This window comes from Poecilia latipinna, unplaced genomic scaffold (assembly GCF_001443285.1).
Source record: "Poecilia latipinna isolate Pla-1442-1.1 unplaced genomic scaffold, P_latipinna-1.0 Scaffold618, whole genome shotgun sequence".
NCBI classification, from domain to species: Eukaryota; Metazoa; Chordata; class Actinopteri; order Cyprinodontiformes; family Poeciliidae; genus Poecilia; species Poecilia latipinna.
This window is the reverse complement of record NW_015113234.1, coordinates 8,540-35,924: the sequence shown is the minus strand read 5'-3', so window position 1 is coordinate 35,924 and position 27,385 is coordinate 8,540. Positions and strand designations below refer to the sequence as shown.

The 27,385-nt window shown below is 39.3% G+C and overlaps 1 protein-coding gene across 4 annotated transcripts in view; it reads left to right on the top strand.

The window, feature by feature from the left end:
* Positions 1-27,014, top strand: part of LOC106953973 (cAMP-specific 3',5'-cyclic phosphodiesterase 4B-like) — a 164,997-nt gene extending 137,983 nt beyond the window's left edge. For 3 of the 4 annotated variants that reach the window (XM_015043139.1, XM_015043141.1, XM_015043142.1), the window contains 9 exons: positions 9,451-9,563; positions 21,835-21,928; positions 24,657-24,940; positions 25,038-25,202; positions 25,497-25,596; positions 25,704-25,858; positions 25,969-26,091; positions 26,213-26,395; positions 26,489-27,014. In XM_015043139.1, coding sequence (XP_014898625.1) covers positions 9,451-9,563; positions 21,835-21,928; positions 24,657-24,940; positions 25,038-25,202; positions 25,497-25,596; positions 25,704-25,858; positions 25,969-26,091; positions 26,213-26,395; positions 26,489-26,929 — 1,658 coding nt within the window. In that variant the 3' untranslated portion in view covers positions 26,930-27,014. Of the gene's footprint in view, positions 1-9,450; positions 9,564-20,560; positions 21,011-21,834; positions 21,929-24,656; positions 24,941-25,037; positions 25,203-25,496; positions 25,597-25,703; positions 25,859-25,968; positions 26,092-26,212; positions 26,396-26,488 lie in introns of those variants that run through there. The other variant, XM_015043143.1, reaches the window with a different exon arrangement.
* The last annotated feature ends 371 nt before the right edge of the window (positions 27,015-27,385 follow it).

Below are 27,385 nucleotides of genomic sequence, written 5' to 3'. Positions count from 1 at the left end.
CTCCCTCTAATAACAAACACACACAAAAAAAAAAAAAAAAAAAAAAAAAAAAAAAAAACGTGCACGAAAAGCGTCCTTTTGCAAAATCAAGTCAACAACAAAATGGAACCAAAAAAAGCCGAATGATGATTTAACTAATCAGCAGAATCATAATCAGTTTATCTATTTTCTTTCACTTTTTTCCAAAAAGTTAACATCCAGAGTATTGAGGTTATAGATCATAATAATTAGTCATTTACTTGAACATTTTGAAAACATGTTTATTTTATTTCCAGTTTCAATTTGGCAGAAATGAATACTCATCATTAGCCTTATTTAACAGAGCTGATAGCATACAAATGACTCTGGCTGTCAGAGACATGCATCTGTTTTACTTTTAGTCCAATTGTAGCTTTCATTACATCTGAATAGTTTTGATGGTGATTGGCTGAAAGTCTGTCATGTCTTAGCTATTATTGCTTCTCGAGCCAAAGCTGTTTTCCTTTACCAGCAAGTTCTCTGTATCAGTTCAACATTTCTGATCCTGATAACTATACTAGTTGTTGGGCTGTTCTAATAGTGTCACCATGTGACATGGATGCAAAATGTTTTCTTCCCTAGTATGGAATGAAAAGTACACTGGAGTGAAATGGCTAAAAAATGGAGGAATGAACTGCAAAAGGACAACATTTACCAATAGTTAATCACACACTCATGGTTATGATTCAGATACAGCGAATTTGGCTTACAAAACAGAAGTTGTTTTACAATCTGAAAGTTGTGGTATTTATTCCAGCCTTCTCTTGCAACATATCAATGTGGCTCAAGGCAAGGCAGGCACCAAGTTGCCTAGCGATTTGTGTATCTATGTTTGAAGGTATATACACAGTGTGACTGGGTGAATATGGTTCTAGTGTAAAACACTTTGAGTGGCCAGTATGACTATAAAAGTGTTACATAAATGTACAAATTTTACCATTTACATGAGACTGCAGCTACTTCTGGCAAAACTAGAAGTAAAAGTGTTTTGGACAATAATATGCTTCACTTAAGATCAGCTGAGCTAGAGACAACAATTATAGGGCAATGTGTGTTTTTATTACTATGAAATTTACTATTGTAAGAAGAAATTTAAGAGAAAATTCAGAGCCATTCAGTTCACTCATTGCTTTGGTTCCAGCTGAGGGGGTTAACCAGGTAACACCAACAAAGCTTGCTCTGTTATCTTGCTTGTTTAAGTGTTTTGCCTGTTCAAGTGTAAAGCTGAGTGAAAAGAAATGATATGCAGGGGAATGAAGACAGTAGGGGGGAGACAGCTCAAGGACAGTGTAACACTCACCAGGTCTGGTTGTTGATAGGTCAGAGAACCTCCTGACGTCTATGTTATCAGAGAGAAAGAGATGAAGAGCCAGAACTGATGTTTTTTCTCTTTTACATCAGAACACGATGACCATCCAGATAGCTACAAGAACTGCATGTAACACCCTGGGAATCTTGCCTTAAACCTCAGAGAACCTTCAGACTCTGTGCTGTCAGACTGTCTCTGAACAATATTCACTCATCACACTGTGTCCGTCACATTTACATCACAAATGTGTCTAACCCCTATCTGTGTTTGCTGATGGCGTGCATCTATCAAAGTCATTAAGTCGATGAGAATGTTTCTTATAAGTATTCACTGCGATGATTAATCTCATGATGTTATAATGTTGAAAAGGAGAAGGCTGGAGCAGAGCATGAACTCTGGGTTCAACCCTTATTTTCCATGTACAGTAACCCTGACACCGACAGTGTGTATACACCTATCGTGTATTTTGCATGTTAATTTTTTCAACTCCAATTTTGGAGCTTGTTGAAGATTGTAGGCCTGAAAACTACTATACAGATTAGTATTGTCTGAAATACTCAGACGAGCCAACCTGGCAGCTGCAGATGTTTAATGTCAGCTAAATAAAAATAAGTCAGTAAAAGACTGACTGGTGCATATCTAGCCCTGAGAGGAACCAATTAGGATTCTGATTTCAGTTTTTAGTACTACAAAGCTCATTTCATTTTAAATCTGTGTTTATATAAAAAAGAAAAAAAATATATATAAGAGGTTTCTTTGAACCTTCATCTTCAGATGCAGAATATGAAAATATAAGCATTTGGCAGGGGGATCACTTAACACACTCAAATGAAAACACTTGACAACCCTAGAATTAAATGTGATGGTTTGGAAATACATCTATTATCAGTCACCTCTCTCTTTAGATCCATTGTTGTCGGTGTTTCTTTCATTTTGAAATAAACCCTAAGAAATGTAAGGACAAGTTAGTTAGCTGCTCAGGAGTAAATGCAGTACGTGAGAAAGCAGAAAGTTGTTTTTTTTTTCTTTTTTTTTTTTAGCCGTGGTCTCTGCTTTATCTTAGATGTTTGGTTGTCAGCTTTATGTCAGTGTAAACGTAAGAAGAGGAGGTACAAGTAAGACTCAAAATCATATACATGTGAAACAGGATGACTGATCTTTTACCAAGTCAAACTTGAACCGAATGCTCCCCTTTTGCTACAGCAGGCACGTCACACAGCCTTTGCTGCAAACAACTCTGAACATTTCCTGCCATGAGCTCATAGAAAATACACTTCTTGTCAATTCAATTTAATTCAATCTCTGTTTTCTGTGTCCGCTGTTTGCTGAGAATGAACAAATTAGAAGAATACTAGGAATTGGGGGATTTATTGTTCCTGGCAGACATGAAAAAAACTCGCCCAGAGAAACTGGGCAAGAAAAAACCAGTAGAATACATAGATTCAGATAATAAGCTGGTAGCTTTTAGACTAAGTCAAATATGCAAGCATATTTTCTTTACAAAAAAGATTGTGTGTTCTTATTGCGTGTTTTGCAGTGCTGCTTCTGCAGGGTCACCACATTAAAGAGCCACCAGCATGTTGCACCAGCACTACATCCCAGAACAATAAATTTAGTCATTACAAGCTTTTATCAGAATCCCTTTTCTCCATTACAACAGCATATGTGGAGTCATTATTTCCCTCCCTTCTGTTTTTCATTCACAACCACAAAACAACATGCTCTTGATGCCATCTAATGACACATGTCTCCAAGTCTTTGTAGATCAGATAAATGAATGTTAACAAAACACAGACTTGTGATGTCATTTTGTTGCTTCTCAGAACCAGCATAAATATTCTGTCTAATTGAATATTTGACAGTCATGTCAGGTCACGTAAAAAACACAGTACGCATCACCTCTGCCCACACTTTCCAAAATTCTTTTTGACAATTCTCTAAAAACATGTGAAAACTGAGGTCACATTGTAAACAACAGCAGCCTCCTGCTTCTCCTCACAGACTCTGGCCTTTGTTAGTAAATGTTGTGCAACCACATTGGTGGTTTTTCTGTTTCTTGTAACACTTTTTTTCTGGCATTGCTACCAGTTACCACAGGTCAAAAGTCATAATTTCTGTGTAAGGGTGACACCGTTTCATGCGAAATGTCGCATGTAACTAAAAAAGAAATAAAAAAAACAAAACATTGATACATGTTTGTGCAGTAATTAAAATGAATATGGGAATACAGATTAAGAGGCTTCCTTCTGTTTATACCCTCTCAGTTTATAAATGAGTCTGCTTGCATGTGTCTGTAGGCCTTCTCTGCTTATAATAAACTATTGAGCCAAATTATTGATTTTGACTCCAGGGCCTCCATACTCTGTATTGACTGTGACGTCACAAGCAGGATGTAATGATAGGTGATGAAGGCGCTAAACTGCCTCTCAAGGGTAAAGTGACATGCATTTGTGTCATGTTTACAATCATGTGGGTCTGAAGATTTCTCCTTGAATAATGTTTTGGAGCTACATTCACATGTAGCAGTAATAATGTCTCCCTTAGCCATAAATAATAATAATAATAATAAAACATCCACTTTGCATACTCGCTTTATTATTATGGGTTGAAGAAAGGTTGGTGGCTATGTCCAAGAGTAAATGGGCAAGAGACGGGGTCCATCACAGTGCAACACAATGGACTCACAAAGCGAAGAGGGTTTCTGATTGTAGCATACAATTTGGGAAATGCTAAAGGGTAAATCGACCTAATATTTCACTACCTTGAGCATCTTAGCCTGCTCTAGTTTAAAAGTAGATACTCTTCAAAACTGGACCAGATTATTCCACAATCTTTATTTAATTTCTGAGCATTCGATAAAGGGATATATATTACTGCTTTTTTTCTCTCTCTGAACTACACTTGAAGTGGTCCAACTCAGAAACTACAACCTTTACCCTCCAAACTCAGGGTACAGTACTGTAGTTTGCACTAAAAGTTTTACAAATCACAAACTTGGTTTTAGATATTCTGCTATTAGTGTAGAATAATCTAGTTTGGGTTTAAAAAGTGTAAGTCTTGCTGCTTTAAAACTAGAGAAGATGCTCTAGGTTGTGAAAAATAAGGTAGAATTGCCCTTTACTCCTTCCTGAATCAGAAGCTGTAACCCTCATCACACACTCAGACATAACAAATTAAAGTGGACACCAGTAGGGCTGCATAACATGTTACAAACACACTCCTGAGCTATTTTATTATGTATTCATGTAAGTTACCACATATACCGAATTTCTCAATCACTTGGTAGAAAATTACTGCATCTGGGCATCTTGACTTGCTGAGCACAAGACTGAGAAAGAAAGGGGCTTTAAATGTGACATGGTTACTGGTGTCAGACAGGCTTGTGTGAATATTTCAGAAGCTGTAATATGCTTTTCAACTCTAAGGTTTACAGAGAATGGTCTGAAAATGAGATGATATTGAGTGAGCTGCAGTTTTGTGGACAAGATGATGTCAGAGGAGAATGAGCAGAGTGGTTTCGAGGTAATACAACAGCAAGAGTAGTTAAAATAACTCAATACAACTAGGCTGTGTGAAATGCCACCTGACATGTCAAATCTTGAAGTATATGTGCAATAGCAGCAGACCACACCATTGACCATTCCATCAGCTAAGAAAATGAAACGGAGGCTAAAAGTTGCACCAAATTTGAACAATTACAGATTGGAAAAGTGTCGCCTTATCCAATTATCCAATCAGTCTCAATTTCATCGTCAACATTTTGGTGATCAGATCAGAATTTGATATGAACATAATCTGTCAACATGTATCCGTCCTTCCTCGTATCAGTGGTTCAGACCGCTGGTGATTTGCAGTAGATCTGTTGAAAAGGTAAAACCCACATTGAATGAGGTTAAATACTTTCAGATATCAAAGAGAAAGTCTATATTGTACATTAAACACATTTAGAGGAATTGCAACTTGTGAGACACAGTAGATGCAGTTCATTTACTATTTTAAGGATTATATTGTCACTCATTTCATTTTCATTAAACAATAGGTGTTTTTAGTACTTCATTTTATTTCAACGTAATCTTCCACTAACCTGAATGAAGGCTACTGAACAATTGTAAGTAAAATGAGCACAGGAGTGTTTTTTGTGGGTGTTTTGTGTAATTTTACCCAGTTAGTGAAACAAAGGGAAACTGAAACGGAGCGTGCTGACCTCATATCCCTCGTTATCCTCTCTCCCCGTCTCTTCAGTTTATTAGCTCTGCCTCTCTCAGCTGGAAAGTACATGTCTGTGTGTGTGAACACAGTAATGAGACCTTTCAGCAGATGTATAAGTGTGTGTGGACTGTACATGTGTTTGTGTGTGGGTTTCCTGTCTGCCCCAGTGGGACACTCACTGTAGGTCTGAGTGCTGATCAGAAAGGTCCTTGTGTCGGCTGGAGGCTGTGGAAATCCCCTCTGCTACTCACATGCCTTCGTATGTGTTCATCATTTGGACATGATTTCATTCAGTGCATCTGATTGCAAAAAGTAAAAGAATAATTGTCTAAACTCCACCCGTTACAATGCGTTTTTAAAAACATTGAGACGCCACAGACCTTCTTCTACATGATTGAATGTTATTGAGTTAAGCAAGTGTTTGTATAAAATAACATTCTTAGAGTTTCTCCTCTTTGAGGATCGAAATCTGTTTGGAACCGTTTCAGTCAACAGGTCTTTGTATTTCTTTTGGCTGTATGATTTCACATCTCAGTAAACTTCAACTTCACCGTATCCAAGCTGATCGGATTGTAGCGCAGAGGTGGGAGAGAAGCAGAAATGAAATGAAATTAAATTAAATGAATCACAAAAAGTCCTGAAAAGATGACTTCAGCTGGTAAGAGGAAGCTGAACATATCACAGCAAAGATGCTGCATCGTATCCTTCTTGTTCTGTTTTTCAATGTCAGCTGCATTATTAAATGTTGGTTGTGTTTTGGTTAAGATAAGGGTCTGCTTATTCTCCAAAGAAAACACATGGAGACTGTTTGCCATTTGTAATGCTAACTGCTAATAAACAATGCCACTGACGGATAAATATTTGTGAAGTCTTGTTAAAGTTTAAATTTGTGTAACAGCAACTGTTCTGACTTCCACACCTCTAGATATAAGCAAATTATTGCTGACAACAGAAAGGCGTCTTAAGGTGCCTTTATAATCATATCAAATAAATGACTCCAACACATTGGTGTTAGGTTTGGCACAGCTGATATGTATTCTTTAACAATCATGTAGAAAGAATTACATCTTGTAATATTGTGCATTTTCACATTTTGGGTGTTTTAAATTTGAAAAGAGTTGCTAAGCTATACTCTGCCTCATAAATGAGCTATGTTGTAATTTTAGTTGGATATTATTTATGAATGCCTTTTCTCACAATCTGAGTATTTTTTGTATTTGTAGATTACAACTCTTGAGATTACAATGACTCTAACTTTTTGTCCGTTTTGAGATTTTCACAAACTGTTGTGTGTGCGCGTGTGTGTGTGTGTGTGTGTGTGTGTGTCTATTTCTGTTGTCATAGCTTTAGCTTAATATAACAAAACAATGAGTTTGTTAACCAGCTAGCCACACTTTAAAACTACTTACAAATTATGTAAGTTACACTGATAGATTTAATTTAAAGTTTTTGCTAGATATAAAATAGAACAGCAAAAATGTCTAACTCTTCTGCAGTCTTGCCTTTTACAAATCAGAAGACCCCATGATCTTTGAAAAATGAACCACCTCAAAGACATTGGAAATACTGGAAAGCAAAATCTCAAATAGGTGTAAACCATTTGAACATCGGGCGCTGGTGGTGTGAAAGTAAACACATGCACAAACTGCCTCTCCTTTTCTCGATCCCCTGATCAGAAGGAGAGAGGCCAGCTGGCAGAGCGCCAGCTGCCTCTCGTGTTTGGGAGAGCAAACAGGCTCACGTCTTTGATGACAGAGAGATCAGAGCAGGGGACAGATTCTACGCGGCTGCGCTAAGGTCGCCGCAGTCCAACCCGGCTGCCATGTTGTGCTCTGCAGCTAGGAGACCCGGAGTGTAAACAGCGCTGGGGCGTCAGATGCAAGTGTGTGTGTGTATGTGTGTTCCTTGAACCCAACCAGCAAACTCTCTTTGCTTTCCAACACGCCCTCTCCAGATTTGATTTAGAGCTTTATAGTTATAAGAGAAAGGATTGAAATAATATATTCATTTCTAGTGCATGCATTCACTTTTTCTTTATTTCTAAGTCTATTTTATTAGGTCTTCAGCTTATTATTATACCACAAGATTATAAAACCATTCTCTTTAACATGTTGGCTTGGGATATAAAAACATTGTTGCATACTAGCGAAATGAGCAGAGGCTGGTTGTAAAGTTATGGTGTCAAAACGGCTAAAGTTTTTTATCACAGTTTCTACAGTTCAAATTATTTTAATAAATACCAAAACGTCCAAGAATTTTCTCTGACTGTAAGGGGCTTAGAGTAACTTGGTGCTCCCCCTCCCCTACATGTTGCTACAAACTAGTCAGCTAACTGAAAGAGTCCGAAAAAAAAAATTGCGTACAACAAAGATAAATCCTCAAAACTCACAATCAGTACATGATAAAAATTACAACTTAACTTCCAAAAATCTTTGTTGTTTTAGCAGCAGTAAAAAGTGCTATTTTGTCTAAACTAAAATTAATTACGTAATGTTAATGTTTTTCTTTTAAATGTCTGTTATACTATGATATTGTGATATATTTTTCTCAAGGTTAAAATCTCACATATAAGCCTATGCCAATATGACACCAAAAGAAAATTAATTTCAATTTAATAATGCAATAGAAAAATTACTGACAACTGCTTAAATAGCCAATGCGCTTTGTGGCATTGATAATCAAAAATTCCAAAGAATCTGTATATTTTAGGTCTCTTCAAAATGTTTCGACCAAAAATGTTTCAACAAAATGTGTTTGAGATGAAGCTAGTAAGTGAGAAGTTTCCTGCTGCATTTAATTTCTGCAGATTTAATCAAGATTTGTGTCTTGTCTGTGGTTTGACCTTTACAGTCAAACAACTTTGCTTTCACATTTTCACAGCAACATTTTCTGTCAGGTGGATCCCTGCAGATAGTGTAAAAAATGTTGGTCCAGGGATGTTTTGGTTTTTCAGGAACTCTGCAACTTGCTCTAAGTGATACAGAAAGTTTTAGAGTAGAATGTCCTAAGCTTGATCAAACCTGTCGTAGGACAGAGAGCTGAAGGACAACAGCAAGTGAATGGCTCAAAAACAGAGGAGGAAGGGTATATATATACCTTTAAACATTGTTTGAGACACTCTCAAACAATGTCTTCAATGTGGTTGTATTAAAACAATCCTGCAAAAAATCCTCCAAAATTCTTCCACAGGGATGTAAAATGGTTGTTGCAAATATTTGATGGCACCTGTTGCCATTAAAGCTCAAAAAATGGGTTAGAGGACTTTTTTTTTCATAAGGCTAGGCTGGTTTGGATAGATTTTTTTCCTAATTTGATTGAATTTGAGAATAACTTTTATATTAACTTGTATCTTTGCCAGATTTAAAAAAATGTGTTTAAAACATTGAAGTTTGAAAAAACAAGTCCGTTTTGGAGTGATGGTTTTTCAGAGGTCTATAGTCAGAAGAAAATAATGAATGAAAAAAAAATTTGAAAAAGAAGTACTGCTGGATGTGTTGCCTTGCTGTGAGTTAGGGTAGAGTGTGTCTGTGTGTGGCAATGGAAAAAGGTGGGGAGTATCTGGTTTCCTGGAGCTGTGTGTGTGGTGGTGGGGGGTGACATTATGCAAATCAGCTGAGGATCTCAGATTTGGAAAAGGAGGGGGGTTGAATGTGTGACACGCACACGCACCGAGGCAGACGGAGCGAGGTCGGGGTTGCAGCCTTCCTCTGCTCTATCGACAGCTGCGAGTTCCAGCAGCTCGCCACGGCTGCACCTCCTCATGATGAAGGAGCACTGCACCCGGGTGGCACAGCTAAAGTTTCGCCCTCTTCCACAGCAGCCGCAGCAGAGCCGTGCAGCGGGTGGGCAACACTCAGGCTCCATGTACGGCGTCTGTTCTGACGGTGTGTCTCTGTGTACCGGGTGTCTAACAGATGAGGCGTACCAGAAGCTGGCCATGGAGACAATGGAGGAGTTGGACTGGTGTCTTGACCAGCTGGAGACCATCCAGACGTACCGGTCAGTCAGCGACATGGCCTCCAATAAGGTAAGGGAGACCACATTTCCCACTTTTTCTTTGTGAAGAATTTTCTGAAGAGCTCAAAACGGAAAGTTTTATCATATTTAAGCAAAATAAAACTTGTTGCTCCAAACCTGTAAGGAATGGTTAACCTTAAGACTGCTTAGAGCAAAGAATCCAATCCAAAGTTTTAATGCATCTCCCAAGCAAGGTCAGAAGTTTTCTCCCAGGTCTAAACTTGTCCAGCATGCTGAAAAGGAGAGCATTGGCTGCACAGGGGGCGCTGCAGTATTTACTGACTGGCTGTATACATATGTTTCTTATCAACTAATTATTTTCTAAATCAACATGAAGCTTGATCAGTTTTTTTCATTTGCCCACATTTTTACAAAGTTGGTTACACAACGGTTATTACCTCGGCTTGCTGTTTATCTCAGCCCATGTTTCCTGTAAAACTTGTCTTCACTATCCGCTGGTTCCTCTGCATCATTGATTCAGTGTGATGTGCACCAAGATTCAGTTCCTGTTTTTTTTTTTTTATATATATATAAGTAACCTTATAACCTTTACACTCAGATTTGTAGTGGTATTTGATATTGACATTTTAAAGTCAGTAAATTAAGTTCCTTTGTTTTACTGGAAATCAAATAATAATGTAGAAAGCACCTTGCTGTATTTATTCAGCAACATTTAAAAAAAAAAACTATTGTAATACTCTCAGCTATGATGGCTGAAGAAAAAACACTTTTTGCATAATTAACCTAACTTTTAGAGACAAAGTTATGCTACCAGAAAGAAAACATGTAAGAGAAAGCCACTTGTCTCACTGTGGATCTGAACCAGGCTTGTCAAAACAAAACCTTAACATTTTCAAGATAATAGCCCCAAAATAAAGTGCAAATTACATATTTAGAGTACTTCTATTTCAGGTTGTATTCCAGTAACAAGTAGCATGTCATATTTGTGCATCTTCATCAATTCGCACTTACATCTTACTAAATAATTTTTCAGTGCCACTCTAACTGTGTTGGCTGTTGCGTCATTGATGGTGGATGGGAAGTACTGGTAATTTTGTCATCCTCCTTTAGAAAATAAAGAAGTTATTAGAGAATGTTTAAATATTTATGAAGCCAAATGTATCTTTGCGCGGACCAATTTACTGTAAAGGGAAAAAAATAAACGTCATGAGAACCAGTGGGAAATTTAAAAACTTATTGAACAATATTCAGATTTCTTTTCATCATAATTTCTTCTAATTAAATTCTGCAGCAGCTTAAACTGGTAATGTTCCAAGCAAAGCATTGCAGAAATATTTTGTTCTAAAGTCACTGCTTGGCTATTGTTTAGCAATCCTCATTTATATTCCTGTATGTGGCTGTGTTTGAGTCATATTAATGATCTAATGAATCTGGGATTTTCCTAACAATCTAAGATCCAGTGAACGCTCTGTGTTCAAAAAACAAACAAGAAAAAGTCCACACTTTTTGGAGAGTCCAGTCAAAAATTCTGCAATATGCATGCTAAAGCAGCAGGTGATGACAACTTCACCCACCTCATCTGATGATCGTAGTCAGAGGACACACTGATAATCCAATGACAATTGGATTATGTAATGCACATCTAATACAAGTTGAAAGATACATTTTTTACCTTGAGCATGGTAAGAAATATATCTTTCCTTACTACGAAAAGATACATTTTCTTGGTATCTTTTCACGGTACCATGAAAAGTTCAAAACTTTCTTAGCTAGTCTAGAACTAGAACTAAGTTATAGACCAGCCTTTTAAATAAAAATGTGCAGTTTATATGTGACTTGATGTTTCTTCTTAGTCAATAACTGTTTCATCTTGCATTTTAAGTTTACTGTAAATAGACAAACTGAGGCAGATGTAAAATATCCATTAAAATGTGCAGGTGTTGATGAGGATTTCTAGCACACTAAACTTGAGTTGGTCTGTCCAGAGTGATGGTTTATGTCGCTGAAAAAAGATGTTGAGTTTTTCAATTTTCTGAATCAGTGGCTTTTGACTCTGACCTTCCTAATATGATTTGGATCAGAATTGAAGAGGGCAAAATTGTTGACTGGGATATTGCGAGTTTACTCTTTGTGCTATAAATGTTTAGTTTCTGAGGCTGTTTACAGACTGTTTGTACAAGTTTGTTTTTATTTTGCTGGTGGACATATTAATGTTATTATGGCCTTCTGCGGTGCAGTGTGCCACTGGGGAATCTATAAAAACAAACAAAAACACTTCGGTGGGAATTTTCCGATTCATAGGAAGTTGTTTTTTATGATTTAAAAAAGCAAGACATATAATCCATTTTTGTTTTTCCCAGCTATTTATCAATGTCATGAACAGGACAATAAAATCTAATCACAACCTGCTGTATAAGTTGTTTTGTAGACCTGTTAATTTGTTGTCTTGCTTGGCTAAGGTCAAAGAACAGATATCTGAGAGTTAAAGTGAGAACAAAATGTAAAAACAATTTGTCTCGTAAGCTGAGAGGAAAAGCTTGTTATTTCTCATAAAACTGGACAACAGGATGTGAGATCCCCCAGTGGGTCAAACACAATAAACTCAGGAGGAAGAGAGAGAATGTTTGTGTGTGTCAAAGAGTATGAGTGTGTGAGGGATCCTTGCAGACCGCTGGGCAGAATGACTCTCTCTTCCTGTCTCCATCCGGATCTCCTGCGCTCTATTCAGACGACAATAGACGTCCCATCTCACTCTTCTGGCTAGTTATTGGTGGTGGTTGTTTATCCTATTGCTTTCATCATCCGCACTAACAACCAGAACTGAAAGTCAGCTGGACTGTTCTCTCTATAAACAAGCGATTAAATCACTGAGAAAAAAACAAAACAATTTTGGACAACAGCATATCAGAACTGAATAATACCTGTTTATTCCAAAGGCTACTATCCCTGCTGTTTGCCATGATTTAGTCTTATCTCATGATAGTGAAATGATAGCACCTTGGCCAGTTTTAGCTTGTTGGAATTGATTCAGGAGTTCAAAAATTTCCAAAGTCTTGAAATAATTGAGAAATGTGGGATTTTTAAAAATCTTTCTTCCTAAGAAAACAGATTAGATGCTTTGTGTTGCCAACATAATCCTAAGTCAACATAACTGAACTAAAAGGAGTTTAGTAGAACAACCTGTCATATTTCAGTTATTTTTTTTTTTATCAGCATAATTATAATTTGTATTCTTTTTGTTTCCTTTTGCTTTAGTTTGGTTTTCCCCTCAGGTTTTGCTCACAGGCTTGTAGCTCACGATTTGTCATAAACATTGAGATTTAAGCAAGCTTGGATAAAAAGGAAGTACCAAGCAGAAAAACTTTTTTGTCCAGTGACCAAACACAATAACAGACACACATCACAAATGTAGAGATAACAAATGAATTTCACCAAAACATTTCAGGAGAAACTTCACGAATAATGAGGTAATAAACCACCTGTCTGTAGGCACAGTGGCAAACAACTGCTTGTTAAAAATATATGTGTGTGTTCATAACAAAAAAATAAAAGTGTTGCAGCCTTTAGGCTGACATTGTAATTTCTGCTCCAATTCTAACCAACATTGTTAACCTGATATGCTAGAAACGCGTCAGCGTCTTTCTATGAAAGCGTCTATCCTATGAAATGAAAGGCTGAATAAGAAAGTAGGGTAAAAAAACAGCTGCAGTTGTACATCTGGGATGGAGAAAAAACTTAGCTAGACTGATGGACAGAGCCAGTATTGATCCAATATGATTATCAAACATCACCAGGGGATCTGTAGTGACAGGACAGGAAGCAAAACGCATTGTAAAAAAGGACATTTCCACTTTATATGGCTTCAGTTATATGTCGTTATCCTTCAGGCTTGGTCCATCCTTTAAATCTGAATTTCCACTTGTTGGATAATCCTGGAACAAAATTTGCTGCATAGATTAACTTTATAGAAGAATGGTTAATTCAACAAAACTTCTAGGTGGCCAGCAATAATAATTATTTAACCAGATAAAGAACGTCTTTTTCAAGAGGGACGTTGCGAGTAGCAGCAATCCAAGCAACCACTGATGAGTTCAACGTATTCTACTAAGGAAAAGTTGTTATACCTTAATGTAACAATTGTTTTCCACAGTCACTGCGTCTCAAACCTAAATATGGGGCCATCAAAAACGTATCATCCACATATGCAAGTGCTCACTGGTTTTAGTGAGCTCAGAGGGACCTTTTTGTTAGAAAAGTGTGTTTTGAAATCACTCTCCCACATTAAAAAAACAATGCTCAGTTGAGTTGCGATTTATTCATGCTTCGCACTTTAATGTTTATGGGTCTTCTGGCTCTTGAAATGATTATTAGTCATCGTGATAAATTTGTGGTCCACAGTGAAGCATATCAGGTGTCACAGTGTTCTCATTGTGCGTTGCGACCTTTTTTCATCTCTGTGACTTTGGCGGGAGAGTCTACGTGTTCTTGCATGCAACCAAAAGAAGCTTTTCAGAAAGCATGTTTTCATCAAATGCATGTAAACTTTATGTCCACGTGTGCTGCCATGCTTATGTGCTGCTGTGCATCTGCACTAACTGCAGCTTAATCTCCCTCAGATCTGCTATCTCTGTCTCAGGCCTGTTTTTACAATAAACTCAAACATTACACAACTGTTGAGCCCCCTTTCTGATGTGGGTTGCCTTTTTTTTTTGTTAACAAGAATGGGCTAATCAGCAAATGTGACCCTTGTGCATCTATTGTACTGCGGATGGAAAAACTGTAATTGAAGCTCCAGCAGCGTATGAAACACGAGTCAGGAGGGGGAAGTGAAATGTAAGAGGTTACGGCTGCAGCTCCAAGGTGAGACACAGGGACTGCTCCTGCTGCTGAGGGCTCTCAGTACGTGACTGTCCTCTTTGTTCTGCATCACTGGCATAGATGAGACGAAGTCTGTTTGTGTGCTGGAATGTTTTCGTTTGTCAAGGCCGCAAACCCCTCTCTGTTATGCAAAGAGGGTGAGAGTAGAGCTTCAGAAAACGGTTTTAAAGGTAGTTTTGTGGAAAAAAAACAAACTTTAAAGTACTACATATTCACACTTGCAGCTTTTCGTACTCATTTATATAACCAGTCATCTGATGTAAAGGCATGCAACTAAGATTTATTTTCAGCTGATTAACTGATCTTTTAGTGTGTGATTAAATAAGCAGTCATAAGCTTAACTTCCTACTTGCTTAACACAAAGTGACATCATGTTGTCCAGCTACTTCACCTCAAAAACAGACATTACTGCAATAAAACTAAGTCACTTGGTGTTCTCACACATAAACTGTCAAATGTGTGATGATTCATTTTAGTACTTTGACTTTTCCAGTAATTGCTTTGACATAGAGTTCAACCAATCTCAATTGAAGTTTTAAGTCAAATTTGAGTTTTAATCCCTTATTTTGAAAAATAGCTACTACAATTAAAAATTAGAGTGTGTTCCTTTTTATTATAATGCTGAAGTTGTGGACTGAATTTCAACATAATTGTCTTGGTTGAGCATGTAACCAGAGGAGATATGCATATGAAATGAATCAATGAATCCATGTATGTGGTGGAAAGAGTCAAAACATTTACATAGACACACTTGGAAGAGTTTTAATGAAAAACTTTGTCTGGATTTTTTATTTTAAATGTATGTTTATCTGCACATTTTGTGTGTGGGGGAAGTTATTTCCTTAACTTCTTTCCATCATGTTTACCTAATAAGCTTACGTCACTCCAGTAAAGGCAAAAACAATCAATAAAAAAAGAAGGAAATAGTCATTTATAATGGTAAAATCTATGGCCACTTTTTTAGGTACACTTCTTCACCAGCTCAATGCCTGTATGTGTTTAGATGTGGGGAAAACGACTCTAATCTACCATTACTCGCTATGTAACAGATGTGTTGGGGTTTGGATTGTTGCTGATCATTATGGCTGCAGTATACTTCATTCAGAAGGATAACACACTGTGTCATGAATCTCAGGTTATCTCAAACATTTTGTTTTTTATTCTTTTAACATGACGATGAGTTTCCTCTACAGTCAACAGATCTCAGTTCAGCTGAGCATTTTTGGCATGTGGTGGAAAAGGAGATTTGAGACAACAGCTGTTAAATCTGCAGCCACTGTGGGGATGCTTTTAAAAACAAACCAAAAGCCCTGGTGAGGGTTTCTAACACATTAAGTTTGTCATACAGAATAGGGCAGTTCTGAAATGAAAGGGGATCCAACCTCTGCATCACTACATGTTTGTAACAAAGTGGCTTGCGAGTGCATTTACTCACAGCTGAAACACAAAAAGTGTAGTTAAACTCTTCATATCAGATTTATGTTTGGATCAGCAGAGGGGTTTTACGCTGTCTTGCAGATATTTAGTGGTGTTGAATGCATCATGTGGTGGAGCGTAGCCAACGGTGAAGCTGCTGGTATCAGACTGCTGTCCTAAGATGTTGGTCTGTTTACATCAAGTTTAATTTCCAAGAAGAGAAAAGAAAAAAAAAAAGAAAAAGGGTTTCGCTTCGTCCTATTCTAGGAAATTCAAGCCTTCTGTTGATCAGATTGATCAGAGAGATATTGACAGCATAAACATCAGAACTGTAACCGCCAGCTGCTGGGGAATGAGCAGGCTGAAAAGGAGCAAAGAGACTGGAGGCGGGCCTTGCCCCATAAGGGGGAGTGTGTGTGAGGCAGATCTCTCTCTGCCACACACACTCTCAAACACATTCAGTCATTGCTCCACATACACGGGGTGTGAGGTAAAGCCAAGTCAGACTTCGCAGCCCAAAGTGAGTCACCAGAGTTGTGGCGTTTCCCAGAGTCAAAGAGCCGGGGCTCAGTCCTTTTACTCATACTGTAGTCAGAGCGAGACAGACTCATTAACGGACGGACGCCCTGCTCAGGTCTGCACTCCGCGCTCAGCAATAATGGGTGCCTGCTGCTTTGACAGAAAAGACAAGAAGTTAGGGAAGCTAAGTTTTTGGAAAAAGGTGAGTTTACTTAAATTTCATGCTGTTCAAGGTCCTTTGAGGACTTTAAGTCTATAACTTCTTCAGGAGCTTTTTGTATGTCATTTTTTTGTTAAACATGTTATTGCTACCAGTCCTTTTCTGTTTAAAGTTTAAGAACTTTAAATGTATTCCACAGCAGTGGAAGATGACTGCTGAAGTTGGGTGACATTTTTGTTTTCAACCTTCTGCAATTACAATCTACAATTTTATTAATCAAATTTAAAAAATATATTTTTTGAGATAAAAGATGCGTCTGTATCTCTGTTCAGCATTCAAGAATCTCTATTTATCCTTAAAGTGTTGGTGAAAATATTCTGAATGGACAGAAATCGTTCCTGTCGCGCTTTTTGTTTATGGGAATAACTTAGTATTTACTGGCAAGGAATTGAAAGAAACCAAAGTTGAGGTTTCTTTTTAAACTAGACTTTGTCTTATTTGTTGTTTCACAGATGATCTGTAAAGTGGCAGTACTGAAATAAATTGAGCAGTCTGATGAAAAAGCAACACATGGAGTAGAAGACAGACTGTGAGCTTGTTCGTGTTGTTTGGCGTAGTTTTGTGTTGTCAGAAGGGTTCAAATTAATAAGAAAAATACTTAATAAAATTAATTATATTTAACTCAAGCAGTTTAAAAATTACATATGCAAACATTTTAACGAACCCAACGGAGAGGGAGTTTGAGTTTTGGCAAAAAAAACTCATCTAGGAGTCATATTGGGCTAGAAGGAAGAATCAATGTGGATAATTTTGCAATGTGTTCAATACTTTATTTCTTTGAAAATTAATTCATTGGAGAAACATCTTGAGTTTTGCATTTAATATGTGAGACATTGCAGGTTGAGTGAAATTTTTGCACCCAGCCTGAAAGCCGTTTTCAGCAACTTGTGAAAACGTGTCCAATTTTGTAACTCTCTTGTTTTTTTTAACGCTTTGTTCTGCGTAATCTGGGGTAGAATATGCATGAATACACTCTGAGTCTTTAAGTCTCTATAGCATGGCTTTGTGAGTCAGAGGAAGTGAGAGGTAGTATTTCTTATTCACCTCCAGCGAATTTACGCACAACACATACGCAATACTCTTCCCCTGATCTTTACAGAATTATGTCACTTTGAGTGGCTTTGGTGCCAGTTTTACCGGCTTGCGTCATATAGCCAAGCAAAGTGGAAATAAGTTCAAAGCCTTGCAAAATTTGGCAAACAAGAACATGGAAATGCAGTTTAGGGGAAATGATGGTAGATATTCTTGGGAAACATTTATTTCAGGTGAAGTGAAAACAAACCTTAAAGTTTTCAGTTCTAAAAACCTTTCAGCATTTGATGCAAAGATTATTAACTAAGTTATTTGCAAGCTCTACAAAACTTTCAATGAAGGTCTCTCTGCAGCATGAGTGTAGTGTAGGGCACCCACTAGTGGCTGTTGGCTACAACTTCAGCTTGGTGGAAAGGATACAAGTAGACAATGCACAAAAAATGACTGAATACATAATTTATTCTAGATTTCATTGTTTATTTTTTCATTATTATTTGAAATGGTAATGAGGTCAGAAGTAATCAATAATTCCACCAAATAGTGGAATAAATACCTAAACAAAACAGGAAATATTGTGATGGTTTAGGACAGATTGGACCATTTAGCAATTTAAAAAGTGCCAAAATGTCCCTTAATATCATTCGTAAGGTCCTTACGAGACGCCAGAGAACGTGGCAGAGTGCCCAGAGGTTCAGAATCTCACATCAGGCCTTCCCTAACATCCTGTTATAGTGCAAGCAGAGTGGATCCTCTCAGCTTCGTGTCAGGAGCGACTCCATTCAGGCCTACCTGTCTGCCTGGCTGCCCTGCACAGCGAGCTGTCCGATGAAATCACATCTAAATGTAGGAGCTCAGCGTTATGTGTCCCCCTTTACCCATCCCTCCCGTGCTGGTCAAATTAAAATGCCACAGGCTTCATTCACCTTCCCTGCCTCTGTCACGGCAGCTCTCTGCTGAATCAACCCAGCCACTGTAGGCAGGGACGAAAACCAGGGAAGAACACGGGATTAAAATGCATGGATATTAAACTCAGTCATAAAAGGGCTTGTTGAACTAGGATGGAAATTGCACCCAGAGAACTTCCAGTCCCGTCAAAGCTGCGTTTCATTTTCACCACGAGTAAAAAAAAACCCCACATCCTTACTTTTTTCTTCCACTTAACCTTCCACTAATATGCTGGCATTTCACTTTGTGTCTAATCTATCTACATAATGAGTTTAATCTGATTAAGTAATACTAAAAGAAATTACCATTCTGATGCTATTCTTAATTAATTCGACAGTGCGTCTGTAAAATCTGCACATTACATGGAAGCATCAACTATATTTAAGTGTATAACAGCAACTCTGGTAGGTTTTGTGCATTTGTGCCTACTAATGCATGTTTGCAGCCTCCAGCAAAGCCCAGTTCTCTGATGCATTGTGGAGAGACCCCCCCCTGCTGTTATTTCTGGTTTTCTTATACATTATGTAGTGAGCTATTATATAAAGGGCTGCCTCCTGTTTTTTTTTTTCTTCTTTTCCTTGCAACTACCTCCTCTCTTCTGGTCCTTTCCCTCAGTGGGAGGATAATCTGGAATCCTCTCAGAAAAGCTTTGATCTCCCACTCACCCTCCCCATTTCGAAGAAACAACGTTGGACCTAAAGGCTCCTACGGATCTCTGTTTACAGTTTCCAATTGATTGGTTCTGACGTACAAACGCCATGTTTTCTCTTTGGCAAACCGCCACAGCCTTCCTCTCTGGGGCTCCACAAATAACAGTCTTGACAGAAATTGACAAAAAAGCAAATTCACACCTTGAAATGGAGCGCTGGTTCTGATGTAAGAGTGGATTCCAGTCAGGTGGCCCCAGCCTTGTACATTGCAGCACCTGCACCAAGGACAGCTCATTGATTCTCTCAGGAAGGCGGGCAGAGAGATTGATCACTGCCGGAAAATTGACACATAAGTGGTAAAGAGCCAGGGATTGATGAGGCGGAGGGAGGGAACGGGGCACACTGGATGCGATGTGTGTGGTTTGTCCTCATGACAGCTCAGCAGCTTCACCACATGAGGAAAAAGGGAAAGCCTCTCCTGCATTTCTCCCCCTCATTTTTTCCGGTAAATGAGTAAAAAAAATAGCACTGATGTACTTGTTCTCTTATGCTGTTTCTATGCCGTTGGGGTGTTCTGATAATGAGCCCACACACACACACACACTCCTCTCACAGCCAAACACAGAAGCCGTGGGCTGATGTCCCCCAAACTGGGGACGGATGCAATTATCTGCCATCTCTCTGCTCTTTTTCTTCTTTTTTTTATTTTCTCACCTTCTCCGACCAGCCTTCCCACTCCGCTTGTTAAAAATAGCCGTCCACAGACACCCTGTTGGCATCCAATATTATTATGGGATGCAGATAATGAACAGGCTTATGAGGTCTATACAATGGCCGCCACACTTGGTTGTCAGGAGACAACAGAGGACTCGAGAAGAGGGGAGTTGAAGGAGCGGGCGATAGTGGAGATAATGGCGATTAAAAATACAGTTCACACAGGCTCACATTCCTCAAAACGTGGCTCATTGTTTCACTGTAAAGGAGGAGGGTTTGTTTTAACTTCCTAATTACAATCCCCTTCACTGGATGACTTGATGTAAGTGGCTTTAAAGAGGGAATTAAAAGGGGTAAAAATTAAAAAGGGTTTAAATTTTTTTTTTTTTGGGGGGGGGGAACGTGGAACTCATATCTGCTTCAAAACTTCATATAAGCTGTAATTAGGGCTCCCCCTCTTCCTATTTCTGTCAAATCATACACTATGAAAAGAGTGTTGCTATGGCTGGCAGATAGTGAGAGGGGAAAAAAAGAGATGGAAAAGGGGAGAAAAAAAAACACAAAGATAGAGAAGCTGGGAAAGGAGGGGGAGAAAGAGCTAAAGGGAGAGCAGCGAGGCGAGACAAATCCAGCGGAGGAACCCCCCCTCCAGTCAGATGAACATCGCTGCCTCTCTCCCTCCTCCTCCTGTCTCCATCGCTGTGTTTTTCCCCTCCTCCCTTCCCTGCTTCCTCTCCATTATTCATCAGTGCGCCGAGAGTCCCCAGCTCACGGCTCCAGCTGCTACTGCTGCCGCTCCAGCCCCGTACAGCTGGATCTTCCTGCTGATTTTCCAAACGTCTTATCAATCTATTTCCTCCATCTGCAAGCATGGAGACTTGGAACTGGCCCTTTTCTGCTGAGAGGGAGAGCGAGCCGTCATAAAGCTGCTCTCTTTGCTGACGAGAAGAGGAGAAGATAGAGGATTGGTTTTTTTGGTGCCAAAAAAAAATCCTGCTTGACTTCAGTAAATTTTTTCCCCCACATTGGATTACAGTTCTGGCTTTGTGTAGGAACCAAACAACGGGGTCCAAAATGCCTGAAGCCAACTACCTGCTGTCGGTGTCTTGGGGTTACATCAAGGTGTGTGGTGTTTAACTACGTATCACGCTGGGGATACCGCACTCATATTGTCCTAGCTCTCTCTGCTCCTTAGTTATCATATTAGTTATTTGCTCTTACTGAAAAAAATGTTCTCATCAGGCGCATTTGTGGAGTTTAATTTTTAATGTTTAGTGTCAGATCTGATAACATTTCCACCTTTTTGGGTAGATGGGGCTCAGACAGAATGGTGTTTTGAGGCTCGGGCTCCATCTTGAGCCCTCTGCAGAGCTGTATCTCTGTTTGTCTGTATGTGGGTGTGCACACGCATGCATCAACCTGTCATAAACATCTGCTGCTACAGTGCCTGGGTCTCCATGTACCATCAGCTGCACATATTTTCTCGGTCTCTAATGGTTCCAAATGTATGGAGAAAATGTGAAAAAGGACATCAGGGACAACTGTGCAAAATTTCCTCTTGCCTGCATTAAAATTCCTCCACACTGACGCAGTCGACTGGCCGGATAGATTCCTGAAACTGTGAATGTGTTTAATAAAACTTGAAATTGGTTCCTGTGGAGGCTTTAAAAGGGGTATTAAAAGCTTCTGGTCCCCTGCTGGTTACTCAAATAATGGTTGTATCATAATTAATTCCTGTGTAAATGGAGGGGAAAATACACAGTGTTCCCCACTGATTGTAGGCTGTAACTGAATGGCATTCTTGACCTGATTAAATTAAACGTGGGGCTGTTGGGTTTTCAAGATATCTTGTAATATAATTTTTTGCCAGGTTTCCCCCAATTTGGAAAGTGACGACATTTTCCTCTCTCTTGCCCTCTCCCCTCCCCTCCCCTTTTCTCCTGCAGTTTAAGAGAATGTTGAATCGGGAGCTGACGCACCTATCCGAGATGAGTCGGTCTGGGAATCAGGTTTCCGAATTCATCTCCAACACCTTCCTAGGTAAAAAATAAAGTAAAAATCACAAGAATAATCTGTATCCAAAAGTCGCACTAATAGTTTTTGTTAAAGGCATTTATTGTGAGTTGTGTAATTACAATTAAATGTGACAAATCTGCAAGTATTAAGTGGTTCGTTTGAACACATTTTCATTTGAACATTTGTGGAGGCTTCATTTTGTTTCCTACATAATGAGCTGTGCAAGTTGTTCTGACTGGCTTCACTGTGGGGGCGTACCAGTAAAAAATACTGCGCCATCAACCTTTCCTCCAATATTTAGAGAACTAGTTAAAATGAATGTGTATATTTCTTAAGGTATTTGGGCAAAAAGAAGCTTAATACTGGTTCATTAGTATCTAAAAGAGGTAAACTGGGAGAAAAATATGAGTTTATTGCTGCATAAATTGCAAATTTTAGTGTTTTTGACACTGCAGCAGAATCAACCAAATGCAAAAGAAAACATTCCATAATAGTTTATTCTGCATATATGAAACATTATAACAACTAGAGTGAGATATAACGTTCAAGACTAAGAAAATGATTTAAAGGTGCTGTAATATGTGAGGAAAATGGAGGATTCCAGACAAACAAGTGAGGGAGGGAGCTGAGAGCAGACAGAAAAAAGATCTACAGAGGAACCCCCTTCGCTAGCAGTGAGATAAGCTCAGCAGATTGGGTGACTCATTCAGATCTTAATGCTTCTCTGTCACTGGGGACACCTTGTTGTCTCTTTACCCACCCCCCCGCTGACCTGACACGGGAGAAGGTGACCGCTTTGACCGATGTACATGGCAGAAGGTAGAAAAATAGAAGGGATGTGCCCACATTAATGACTAAAGTGGTGCAGCTGGCCTGATGTGTCCTCAGCTGACCAGCAGGACCTTTTAATCTGTCCATCCATGAACACTAACGTCACGTCAGCAGTGCGCCGATGTTTGCTTTCTGTAATTTTTTTAAAAGCACAGATGTGGAAACAGGGAAATTTGATTTTTATCCAGTGTGATTTGCGCTCCATAATTCCTTTAAAGAGCCACCGTAAATCCTTTCAGTTTAATGCTGCCCATCTGCTTCCTTTGTTTATAAAAACAGTGATGTGAAGCTAAGCGCGATTCTCTGGATCAGTTAACAACTTCATTCATTTCTTGCACAAATCCATGGAAGACTTCTGGCTGGCAACATGCACAGTATTCACGTGTGCCCTTTTTTGCCCCCCGTATCCTGCTGCCCACTCAGGCTAATTCCCTGTGACAGGCCAGCAGCAGAACTCGTCTAGATTAGGAAAAAAGGAAACAACTGTTTAACCTCTGCTCTCAACGGAAAAGGAATTTAATTTTTGCCTCATAGAATTAAAAATAACTTAAACCTTTTATTGAATCCATCAAAACTTACAAACCACACATCACTTTCAGTCTTAAAACACATCGATCAACTGCTTGGACTTTTATGAACTTTTTTGAATATTAATAAAACACATGCTCACTACCTCTTTCACAGAATCCACACTGTATTTTGTTCCTATATCATGGGAAAAATAGAGAAGCTAGACTGAAAGTGCATCCTTTGTGGACACATTTTGAACCAGATTTTGACATTTAATTGAACTGAACTGCAAAGCAATATGAAGCAGAAATTAATAACAGGCATGAATAAAATCTACTTTATACCTAATGCTTATATGGGTCATGCATCAGCGATGATTATCGCGAGTTGCAATAAATTACAGTATGATATTGCCCTTCTCTTCATTTTCCCACACAGCACGTCAGAGAGCATTTAATCGCGATTCTAAATTACCAGAGAAGAACTGTGAGAAAGGGAAAGACGCAGAGAAAGTCCGAGACAGCAGTGGATGAGAGGGAGAGTGCTTATTTAAATTACAGCTGGTAATTGAATAATCCTCCACAGGGGAAGGCCGATAGGCCAGCAATGAGCTGAGTCGAGGCTTGAAAGATGAGTCCGCGGCTTAAACGAATGCCGATGGCAGGTCCTAGCAGGATTTCTATCAATTCCTCGGTGACTGCAGTGAACACAGCTCAAAAACCATGTACTGGATATTTTCAGTGTTTGGAAAATAGTGTTTGGAAACATTTTTTTGGAAACAAAAAAACACAATCAAACACTTCGGTGCCTTTAATAGTTATTATTTGTACCATTTGTTCATTTTATTAGGAACCAAAATAGAGATGTGCCAGTTTCTTTTTCTGTTAATCATGTCAATTAAAACAACTACAGAAAATGTCATTAGAAACATCAGCTTATGGCATTTACTTTGATGCACTTTGTTTTAAGCTAAGTAAAAATCAGACAGAGTTTAAGGATTTGTGGTTCTATCTTCAGTTCATACCTTTATCAAAGAACGTCAAAAGGAAAAAGGGAAAACCTGACTTGTGCATCTCTAGATCTACTGCAGCTGAATAACATAAACAAGGAATGGTACAGGAAGAATGTTGACATGGTTGTTTTACAATGCGTTATGTGCTGCTTTAGCTATGCTGAGTCCTGGGTTGGATGGTTAAATACTGTAAGGTCAGACAAACTGCAGGTGGACAAAGAGGAGCATGAATGAAGAAAGAGTCAAGGAACCTGATGAATGAACAAGCTGCAGGTGTCGGCTGGAATTTTTTATTTTTTATTTTTTGCTGAGGAGCCTATGCAGGCCATCTGGAACCTCACACTGCAAAACGAGTCTCCAAATAACACAAGTCGTCCTTTTTTCTGTTTCCTCACACAGATAAACAGAATGAGGTGGAGATCCCTTCGCCGACATCCAAAACGCGAGAGAAGAAGAAACAGCAGAAACAGCAGCTGATGACGCAGATCAGCGGGGTTAAGAAGGTTTCCCACGGATCGTCGCTCTCCAACAGCAGCATATCGCGTTTTGGCGTCAAGACCGACAAAGAGGAGCAGCTGTCCAAGGAGCTGGAGGACCTGAACAAATGGGGTCTAAACATCTTCACTGTTTCAGAATACTCCAACAGCCGACCTCTGACCTGCATCATGTACGCCATATTCCAAGTAAGGACTCTTCCTTTATTGGCACCATACAATGAAGAATAAATCTATCTTATTGTTAATGTTGCTTTATTTAATCCACAATTTGCTACTTTTGCAGGAGCGAGATCTGCTAAAGACATTCAAGATTCCAGCTGATACGTTTGTGGCCTACATGATGACACTAGAGGATCATTATCATGCAGATGTGGCTTACCATAACAGTTTGCACGCTGCTGACGTAGCCCAGTCAACGCACATCCTGCTCTCTACTCCCGCCCTGGATGTAAGTCTTTCTGTAAAAGTTATGTATTCTTCTTGAAATTGGCCTCATTTTCAGTTTTTCATGCATGCATTTTAGACAGCTCTCCTGTGCTTGTAGAAGTTGGTGTAATGGAGTCAGGTCTGAATGACCTGGTTTTGCAAAATGATTAAGTCCACTGTGCTCCCTGCCATGCATATAGCACACTCAGCACGGATGAGGCAACACATAGCAAACTTATAGTTGAATGTCTGCTGTCTGCCTCTTAGCCAACTTACTTTAAGAAATACTTAAATTCTGTTTTCCTCTCTGGACTAGGCGGTCTTCACAGATCTTGAGATCCTAGCGGCCATCTTTGCTGCAGCAATTCATGATGTCGATCATCCTGGAGTATCAAACCAATTCCTAATCAATACCAGTAAGTTCAAAATAATACACAAACATTATGGTTTCTCTGACTTGATAATAGATAGATTGAAGCAAAGTTTACTCAATAAACAACCAATTTTTGTATTGAATATGCAGACTCTGAGCTGGCCCTGATGTACAACGATGAGTCTGTGCTGGAGAACCATCATTTGGCTGTGGGCTTCAAGCTGCTGCAGGAAGACAACTGTGACATCTTCCAGAACCTCACAAAGAAGCAGAGACAGTCCCTCCGCAAAATGGTCATTGACATGGTAAGATATTTTTACTTGACTGTTGATCTAGGCATGTATGAGGTGACAAAGCTGATTGGTCCATTTCATCGTTATTGCCAAGCTCACCATCTTTATCTTGTGTTTTGCAGGTTTTGGCTACTGACATGTCCAAACACATGAGTCTGTTGGCTGATCTGAAGACTATGGTTGAAACCAAGAAAGTGACCAGCTCTGGAGTGCTGCTGCTAGACAATTACACGGACAGGATACAGGTACATTCAAAATAACAAAATAAAAAAATTAAAAGACATGCATAGCTCTAGATCATATAGACAACTTGTAAGGTCTCCCAACTATGACTTACGTCCGAACATTTTATGTGTTTATTTCTAGGTGCTGCGAAACATGGTACACTGTGCCGATCTGAGCAACCCCACAAAGTCGTTGGAGCTCTACCGTCAGTGGACTGACCGGATAATGGAGGAGTTCTTCCACCAGGGAGACAGAGAGAGGGAGAGAGGGATGGAGATCAGCCCCATGTGTGATAAGCACACAGCCTCCGTGGAGAAGAGCCAGGTATGCTTTCAAAAATAGAAAATCATACAACTACAAACATATTGTGAATCTAGAGAAAAAAAAACCCTCTAACACAATTTTTTTTCCTGTTAGGTGGGTTTTATTGACTACATCGTGCACCCCCTGTGGGAGACCTGGGCCGATTTGGTTCACCCTGACGCTCAGGACATTCTGGACACCTTAGAGGACAACAGAAACTGGTACCAGAGCATGATTCCCCAAAGTCCCTCACCGCCCTTTTACGACCAGGGCACACATGGACACAGTGGAGGCACAGGAGGACAAGGAGGAGGGGAGAAATTTCAATTTGACTTGACATTGGAGGAGGAAGACATGGACGGGATGGAAAAAGACTGTGATGGGGAGGATGAGGAAGGAGAAGAGGAAGAAATAGAGGTGGAGGATAGTCTCGCAAATTCGCGCTCGCCTCCTCCAGACTATTTGGACAGTCAGGCAGAGGAAGAAGATGGCATGATTGAGCCAATGACGGCAATAGAGATTGTGACGCATGAAGCCTCACCCACAGACACATAGGGCTTCCAGCAACAGGCTCTCATGGTGGTTTGAAAGTTTTTTGAAAAGAGGGGGAATACCCTCTTGCAGCTGTGCTTTTTAATAAGCCCACAGAAGCAAGGGCTTAGTTTAGGCCCACACAGGGGCAACTTGCACTTGGGTGTTTGAAGCCAGACACAGATGGACAGTTTCACAGAGGTGGCTTCAGAGTTCTCAGGAATCATTTGCTGTGAACATTTCAGTCTCAATGGACAAGAAAGGAACTTGAAGGATTTCAGCCAGTTTAGAAATTGGCTCATTTTCTTTTCTGGACTGGCATTATATGGACAATGACACTACTGAGAGAAGTTTTGTACCTTAAGATGTTGTTTTTTTTTCTACAGATATAAGATCTTGAAGTAGCATAGAGTAAGATCTACTGATGGAGACACATTTGTATAGCAAGAGAAAGTGTTTACTTATTTCTGTACCATTTGT